Here is a 9,026-nt window from a genome sequence, read left to right as displayed (position 1 = left end):
TTTATTTAGTCGAATGCTGATGTTTCTGCTACGTGATATTCATAATTGTTTTTGTGAAAATTCTCCACTAGTTTGTCATTAATGTTGATTAGTGATGCAACAGACCTATGCTTCTGCTTCCGCAACTACGGAAGCTGCACGCTTTTTCACATCTGTTTCCGTTTCTGCTTTTATGACGGAATTTTAATAGGAAGTTTGTAATGTTTGCGACGGTTCAAGGGCTAATGCGGATAATTGCACTTAAGAAACCAAACCAAAATTATGAAACTAACAACAAGGCTGTTGGGAACTATTTTGTACAGTTCTTTATTGTATTTACACTTCCGCTTCAGCAACAGTTTCCGTTTCCGCTAACATTTACTTTTGACATCCGTTTCCGTTTCAGTTTCCGTTATGACAGTTCCGTTACATAACTAATGTTGATACAAATATCGAACAAACACAAAGAAAAATTCCATCGATTCAACTGGACTTCAACCCGTGGCTGTAGCCACGGGTGGGGCAACAGACACTGGTTCTTTGTATCAATAACTCTAAAAATTTTTAATTTTTTAAAATTAAAAATTTACCACGCGTGCCATCTTACTGTAAAATCAGACCATGTATTATAGAATTAAGTTTATATATTTTTCGCTAGCTACGTTACAATTCATCACTTTATTCTTCATGTACGTACGTACGTACTTTAAAAATCAGACCGTGTGTAAGTTTAAAAAAAGTACTGAAAATCTGAAACAAAATTCATTGGATTCAAAATCAAAGAAAAAACGATCATGTCTGAAAATTTCTACCTGCTTAAGTAAGCTTCCGCAATGTTATGTAATTTCATGAAACAAGGTTGTACAGCACAAAAATCAAAGTAAAAATCACGCAAATAAAAAGCATAACAGAAACAAAACCATGGTACAATGTGGAATCAATCTGTTGTCTGAGCCGTATATGAGAGTCATCTGTTTGCTGCCTTTCCTATCATCTATGGTTCGTGTAATGATGTCAGCATACTGGTGCAGTGTAGTGAACACGCTGGTAATCGTCGTCGCCCCGGATATGTTGTTCCTGGAACACTCCTGCGGGCCCATGGAAGTGATCCCGATCTGAAAAAACAAACAAACCGAGCGGACACATTTAGTAGGTCTCTAGGGTTTCCAGTCTCGCTGCCATCGAGTATATGACCAGAAATAGAGACGAAATACGGGCCATCTATCCCTGGCAATTAATCAGGCAAATGGGCCTTATACGTAGGGCGCACTGTAAGTTTCCGGAATGAATAAGAACAAAATACTATTATAAATGGTCAGAAATGAATTTATTGTTTCTCAAAATATTCTCCGTATTTTTTCATACAAATGAACCAATTTTGAAAACATTTATGCGACTATTTTTCATACTCTTCGACAGCCTCTTCAGGTGATGAAAATCGTTGACCGCGTAACTGGTTCTTAAATTTTGGAAATAAATAAAAGTCACAAGGTGCCAAGGTCGGGACTGTACGCGGGATAGCTCATAAGGTCAATGTTGTTCGCCTTCAAAAATTTATTTGTTTGTCTGGCCGTGTGAGAACTGGCATTATCGTGGTGCAAGATGACGGCGTTTACGGTTATTTTTAAGGAGTTTGTCAATAATTTCCGGCAAACAAATGGTCGTGTACCAATCACTATTCACGGTACAACGATTCTCCAAAGCAACAGTAGCCACGTGTCCAGTTTTATTAAAAAAAAGAAGCAATCGTCCGCATAGAAGCACTTTACACCCGCTGCTCTTTGTTTGGTTTCGGCTCATCTCGAAAGACCCATACGCTCGATTGCTGCTTTGTTTTGGGATCGTAACTATAAATCCATGTTTCGTCACTTGTTACTATGTCCCACACCAAATTTGACGCCCTTTCGTTTAATCTGGTAAGCATGGCATTGCACCAAGTGACACAATCCGTTTCTTGAGTCTCAATCAAATTGTGTGGGATCCACCGAGAGCACAGCTTTTTCACACCCAAATGTTTGCGTAGTATTGATTGTATTTGACTCATGCCTATGCCTAAAGATGTCCGAATGACATGGTATGTCACATGCCTGTCTGTTTTGATCGTATGGAGTACAGCATCGATGTTTTTGTTGTTCACAGCAGTGGACGGGCGTCTATCACGAAATTCGTCACTGAGATTCACACGACTACGTTTGAATTCTTCAAACCATAAATAGCAAGCTATAATTAGTAGTCTTGCATGGTGCTTCATCGCCAAAAGCAGTTTGAAGCCGAGGGAAGCTCCGCTGAGCTGTTACATTACACTTAAAGTCGTAGAAAATCTTACTACGACAATTTTCACAAGTTAAATCCATGGTGATGTAGACAACCAATTTCTAAAATGACGCGACAATGTAATAACAAGTGACAGTCAGATGAAACAAACTGTATTCTACAGCCAAAGAGTTCCATTTTCAAATGTTGTAATTACTTTTTAAATATTGTTTATGCATGTGGCCAGTTCCGGAAACTTATAGTGCTCCCTATGTATCGGTAAATCAATATTAAATATGTGATTTTTAAATTTTCGCCCATTATAGCAAAGCTCAAGTTAAACTGGTCGTTTTGAAGTGAAACAATTGACGACCCCCGTCAATTGTTCGGGCCAATCGGAGCGCAGCTGCTGTTACCGTAATAATATGGCAGAATAGTTTTCAAACAAATTAAAAAGCATTAAGTCCGCCTTTTGTACCCTTTGTATTGTGGTCAATAAAGTTTAATAAATAAATAAAAAAAAAAAATGACATTTCGTTTCTATTTTTGGTTATATACTCGATGCTCGCTGCATATCCGCGTCCCGGGAAAAAACTCGAGACACGGTGCCTTCCCGAAAATTCCGGAAAAATTATAACAAACACATTTAGGCTTTCTAAACATGTAAATCAAAATATAAAATAAAAAAAAAATATTTTTTTCATTTTGTATAATGACCCAGTAGAGGGGCTTCCTCTCTCTCAAACGTCAAAAATCACTGAAAAAAATTTGCTTACAATTAGTAATGTAAATTTAAGAAACAAAAGGCGTTTGATAATAATAAATCAGGCACCCGAAATATTACATCAAGAGCTCTCTCTGAAGTACGGACTCGTGCGTGTAACGGAGGATGCCGTATTACAAGTGTTAACCGGAGCCAATATTCAAAAACGACCGCACCAAATTCTATCACGACCGATCCATTATTACAGACAGGATTATTCTTGCGAATAAACCTGATATTGTGATATTGGATCGATCGCAGTCGAGGGTATTTCTTGGAAACGTTACCATCCCGCATGACGAGGGTCTGGTGAAAGCCGAATCCGAGAAACATCGGAAGTATCTCGATCTGGCGCCACGAGATCACCGACATGTGGTATGTGGCCTCCACTGGAATAATCTCAATTGTTTTGTCCGCAAATGGCTTAATTCCAGTCAGCCTTGGTAGCAGCTTCTGTGTCGTGTCGCTTCCAGCACAAGTGCAGAAAGCGGTCCTGCTCTATTCGGCACGTATTGTACGCCGGTTCTTAAGTCCTGAGTCCCTGACCCCGGCCGAATGTGCCGTAGCCAGAGAATACCGCCTCTCCCACTTAAAAATTCAAAATTAATCGTTTAGGCCATGAGGGAGGCAAGAGTGCAAAATAAATATAATAATAATTAATAATACATCTTTTATTGACAGACAACTGAGATTCTTTTAATTTGTCTCCAAAATAACCCTTAAAAGTGGTGAAATAGGAGATGAAAGTTTGCATAGAGAATCAATCATTTCTCAATTAAGTAGTACAGTAGGTTACTCGAACTACTTATACCCTACACAGACGAAGTCGCGGGCTCCAGGTAGTCTAATAGAAATATGGAGTAACATAATTACATAGGTGCATTGACTTACAATTATATGGACGTCGGGTCCGCGCTAAAAAGTGTCCGAACTTATAGGGCGTTAAAATCGTATACAGAGCGTCATTCACGCTTTAGTTTTCGTTTGTTCGACTGACAGCGAAGCAAGCAAAATTAGACAGTACTGCGATGTCATTACAATTTAAATTCAACGTTTTAGCTTTTTCATATTCCTTTACATGTCACTACGTTTAAATAGGTTGACTTGGGACATTTTTTTCGTGGTTTTTGTATTAGACCCGTCGTCCATTTATTTGTAAGTCAATGCATAGGTGTAACAAAGATGGTAAAATGACAGACCTGCGATCCGTTATACACCATCGGTCCTCCAGAGTCTCCCGAGCATACGCCTCGTGGGTTATCACTGCCAGACATTGCACAAATGCAAAATGACCACGTCGTACGATCGCATTTCACCAATGTCAGCTTCGCGGCAAACAGCTGGTTGCCTAAAGCCCATGCCGGTTCATATTTTGTGGTGCGCCCAAATCCTAGTACCTGTCAATTTAATATACTAATAATGAAATGGTCTATTATTGAAAATAGGTATTCATGACAAGGTTAAGACTGTACTGATTTCTATACTGTTAATTAGCTGCTATGTGGCTAATGTTATAAAAAAGTCGAGTCTGGGAGTCTACACTCTAAGACTCGGTTCCAATTCATAATACTCGGCTCATAAAGACAGAGGGTCCCTCCCTATGTGAGGGGCACTACCACTGCACCCGTCAGACATAAGTTGAGAAGTCCCATATGCCTGTAATTTCACCAGCACCCTTACACTTCAAATCCGGAACATAGTAATGCTGACATTAATGCTGGGCGGCAAATAGGGTGGTAGTACTACCTTGGACGAACTCTTTCACAAGGTAAGGCTACTAAAGTTGTTTTAACGAGTCGGGTTACTGCGCGGTATTGTGGTGGGTGTGTTAAACTGTAGTATAATTAAGTATTAATATATCCTTTTTTTAAAATCACTATATTGGGTTTTTGTCTTTTATTTCATTCGTGGGTAATAGTCGTAATTTAGTAAAATTGAACCCTGCTTGTTGCACTCATGGTTTTGTGGAGTAGAAGTGGATACTAATCCTGTCTTTGCGGTAAACATTCAACATATCCTGAAAGTACAACGGATTCGTTATAATTCGGGTTTCGGTGTAATAAAAATTGGAACAAACATTATTTCGGAAAAAATAAAATTCGAGTTTGTGATAGGTTACCGTAGAAGTCGCTTCGAGTCCAGTTTTGGAACTCGAGTTTAGGTTTACAGCTCGAATTCTTTTTAGACTTGAGTCCGTGCTCCGGAGACTTACGCTCGTGTCGACTCGGATTCGTGAGTGTTTTAGACCACTGAGTCTAGTTTATAAATGTAGACTCTCGGACGGGTTCCAAGTAGACGGAGGTTTTTTTTTATACCTGGCGGATGAGTCCAGTCCATCTGATGTAAAATGGAAAGTGGAATCCAAATGTGAAGGAACTTAGTGCAGTGTTGATGATACAATCACTGCCTTAGCCACCCTGCATGCCCTACGTGGTTTGAAGGACCCTATGTCATACAACTGAGGGAATAGGTGCGCTGGAAGGGAATTCCATTTGTCGATTGTTCGACAGAGGAAAAAGCCACCAAACCTTTTAGTTGGCGATGGAATACGGCAAGTAGTAACGTGGTGACTACAGAGGCCGACACGTGTGCTTCGGAGCAGGAAAGGGGAGAGCGGGATAAGGTCGAATAATTCTTCAGAACACTCGCCATGGTACATCCGATAAAAGGCGCCAAGTAAGGTAACATCTCTATGCAGTCGTAGAAGTTCAAGCCGATAACTTGTAAGGCTGACGCTGCCAACTGTCCAAGGCACCGAGAAGGTACTTGGCGGAGCCATCCCAGAGGTGCGAACAATACTCAACGCAAGACTAAACCAGTACTTTGTACAACAGGCATAACTGGAGAGTTTCTTTTTGATTTTTAATATTTATAATACCAGGTGACGGGACGAACAAGTCGTGCGACTGGTGGTAAACGACACGTCTATCAATAGCAGTTGCAGTGCCATACAGAGCGTTAAATCGCAAAGATCTTAGGGGCACTGCCACTGCGCCTGTCACCCTGAGACAAGTTGACAAGTCCCATGTGATTGTAATTTAACCAGCACCCTTACCCGTCAAAACCCTCACTGCTTGGCACCAGAAATAGGTAAGGTGGCAGTACTTCCTTAGACGTACTCTTTCACAAGGAGTTCTACTGCCTACCATCGAATATACTATAACCAGAAATAGAGACGAAATATCTACTATCCATAATATAACTATCCATCGCTGGCAACTCATCTGGCAAATGGAACTTGTATCACTTTTAAATATCAACTCTCGTTTGCACTGAAATCATAAATTAGAAAGCTGAAATAGTATATTCCAAAAATATTCTCTAATTTATTGTAATAAAGATCTATAACTATGAGGGGCGGTTCCATTCGGTGGTGTGAGAAAAACAGCAAAATATCTAATTACAAAACAAACGAAATCATATTTCATCGGTAATTAAATATTAAATACATAATTTTTCAATTTCCGTCCATTATCGCAAAGCTCAAATTAAAGTGGTCGATTTGAAGTGACACAACTGACGACCCCCGTCAATTGTTTCGAATTCGGGCTGGTCAATCGGAGCGCAATTGTCACCGTAATGATTTGGCATAATAGTTATCAAACAAATTAAGTGGCATTTTGTCTCTATTTCTGGTTATATAGTCGATGACTGCTACTAAGTACTAGTGGAGCTTTATCACTTTTTCTAATCAATTCAAAGGAGGTTTGGGCGTAGGAGTAGTTCGTAAGTAGTTTGACATAATTTGTCGAATAGTGACAAAGGGTGGTTCGTACCTCAACATCTCCAAAGTTCAGTTTATTTGGTTCATACTCCCGCATGGCTTGGAGGGTGTTAATCACCAGCGGCGTGTTAAGAACCAGTACCTCCTTCGTGCGCACCAGACCCACGTCGTTCCGGAGCTCTACCACGTCCATGCCATCACCTTGATCTTCTTGTTTCACGTGGAATCTAAATTGGTGTGTATTATTAAAAGGGTGTATGATGATCGATACGATAAGATTATCTATTTTCACTCGGTTTAATGATATTTAATATACTATTCAAAGGATGTAAATAATTAATGAGTGGTATACAAGGAAAGGGTATCATTTCATTGTGTATAATAAACCTTCAGTATGACAAACATTGATTATGATGATTAGTTAATACAATCAATTAATACATTTTATGTTCAGCAACGCCATCACGCATTCAACACCTACCAACTCATTTGTTCTCTAGGGTACTACTTGTGAAGAGGTAGAAAAAACAGTAGTGTCTCTAGTGTGAAATCCGACAGCGCAACTGGCTGCAAAAACTATAAAAGGCAAAAACTATAAAAGAAGCAGTAGTACCTGCACTAACTTATTTAATAATAAATCCCTGGTGTATTTCTCCGTGCGTTAAAGAAATCGATTGTTGTACACATCCACAAACATGGGAAAAGAGACTGTGTAACCAACTACAGACCAATGTCATTATTAAAAGCTACGTTAAAATATTTGAAGAAATAATCAACAAAAGGCTCACTAACCATCTAGAAACACAAAATATCCTCTCGAAGTCACAATTCGGCTTTCGACTAGGTAAATCGACGGATGATGCTCTCCAGTATTTGACGAACTTCATTATAAAAAAATTTGATCACAAAAAGAAGTGTCTAACTATATCTCTAGAGCTTGCAAAAGCGGTTGACACAGTCTCTTTACCAAAACTTACGAGGAAACTTGAAACAATGGGTTTAAGGTGAACACAGCTCAATTTTGTGAAGAGCTGTATGACAGATAGAACTCAACAAGTAAGGATTGGTTCGGTTCTGAGTCGGGAGTGCGGTATTTCTTTCGGAGTTCCTCAAGGTAGCATTGTGGGCCCTACCCTCTTCCTATGTTACGTAAATGAATTATGTCAGATGAAATTAAGAAATTGCAACATCGTATCACAGATGACACGACTCTGACGTTTTACGACGACACACGAGAAGGGGTTTTTGAACGTGTCCAAGAAGGTTTCAATACCCTTATAAAATTGCTAGCCGTGAATTTCCCTATTTGCCTTTCTTTTTAATAATATCAAGAGACGGAACGAACAAGTCGTGCGCCTGGTGGTAAGCGACACGCCTATCCATGATAGTTGCAGTGCTATTTAGAACTTTAATTCGCAAAGATATTAGGGGCACCGCTAGTGCGCCCGTCACCCTGAGACTTAAATTGACAAGTCCCATGGGCCTATAATTTCACCAGCACCCTTACCCTTCCAAACCGGAACGAATGCTCATATTACTGTACGGCAACAGAAATAGGTGGCGGCACTTCAAACTTGCAATTCAAAGCTAAGAGTGTATATATTGTCATGCAATAATTCCTAACAAATGCAGTATCGGCTGGTAACCGATGGACGCCCGTTGCGTCCGATCGGCGGGTAACCGATGGACGCACGTTGCGTCCGATCGGTTGGTCTGGAAATCTTTGGAGGAGGCCTATGTTCAAGAGTGGACGTCTTCCGGCTGATATGATGATGATGAAGTGCTGTATTTCATACACATTCAAGTCATGTAATAGTTCCTATTAGTAATTTTTCTATTTGTTTTTAGTTAATAATTTAAGTTACATTTTATAATTTAGTGTTTACCACACTTGTACTTACGTGCCATTTCATTTTATAAAAGCCGTTCCAACTGAAAACCAGCGTTATAGCAGGCGAGCTGTAACATATTCTGAGTTGATCCGTTTCAGCTTATAGATATATGTAATGATTAACGTGTTTTATCTGTGTTGCTTGATTTCTCTTAAGCTGAATACACGTTTCTTTCTTTCTTTCTTTATATATAATAAAAAATATATGCAAAGTGATATTGTAATACATATATGAAGCGAGGGAAGGTGAAGAAAGATGCCTGGAGTCTCCAAATGTTCAATGGCGTTTATTGATGTAGTTGTAAGATCGACATTAGAGACGAACTTCCACCCATTATTGATGTCAGCTCACTGTCCCACCCAGTGGAAGCGGCGGCCGGTGGTAGGGACGGTTCGATACAAGTAAATACGAGTAA

General features: G+C 39.6%; 1 protein-coding gene across 1 annotated transcript; it reads right to left on the bottom strand.

Annotated features, from left to right (window-relative positions):
- Nucleotides 1-680: 680 nt before the first annotated feature.
- On the bottom strand, nucleotides 681-6,941 carry LOC113225778 (mite allergen Der f 6-like). The gene is made up of 3 exons (XM_026458187.1): nucleotides 6,772-6,941; nucleotides 4,195-4,392; nucleotides 681-1,094 (listed from the first exon to the last, which is right to left on the bottom strand). Exons 1-3 carry the CDS (start codon nucleotides 6,910-6,912, stop codon nucleotides 867-869), a joined length of 567 nt encoding a protein of 188 aa, XP_026313972.1. The 5' UTR covers nucleotides 6,913-6,941; the 3' UTR covers nucleotides 681-866.
- Nucleotides 6,942-9,026: the final 2,085 nt, after the last annotated feature.

The sequence above is a fragment of the Hyposmocoma kahamanoa genome, unplaced genomic scaffold (genome assembly GCF_003589595.1).
Source record: "Hyposmocoma kahamanoa isolate Upper Pololo Valley unplaced genomic scaffold, ASM358959v1 173520, whole genome shotgun sequence".
NCBI classification, from domain to species: domain Eukaryota; kingdom Metazoa; phylum Arthropoda; class Insecta; order Lepidoptera; family Cosmopterigidae; genus Hyposmocoma; species Hyposmocoma kahamanoa.
Note: the sequence above shows the minus strand (reverse complement) of the source record. Positions and strands in the feature narration are given on the sequence as shown.

Excerpts from the sequence above, each read along its gene's own strand:
- LOC113225778 (XM_026458187.1), bottom strand. The coding sequence starts at position 6,912 with ATGGACGTGGTAGAGCTCCGGAACGACGTGGGTCTGGTGCGCACGAAG. Across the intron at positions 4,393-6,771 it reads TGAACTTTGGAGATGTTGAG|GTACTAGGATTTGGGCGCAC; the intron begins GTACGAACCACC and ends TTAAATTGACAG. Across the intron at positions 1,095-4,194 it reads TGGTGTATAACGGATCGCAG|ATCGGGATCACTTCCATGGG; the intron begins GTCTGTCATTTT and ends TTGTTTTTTCAG.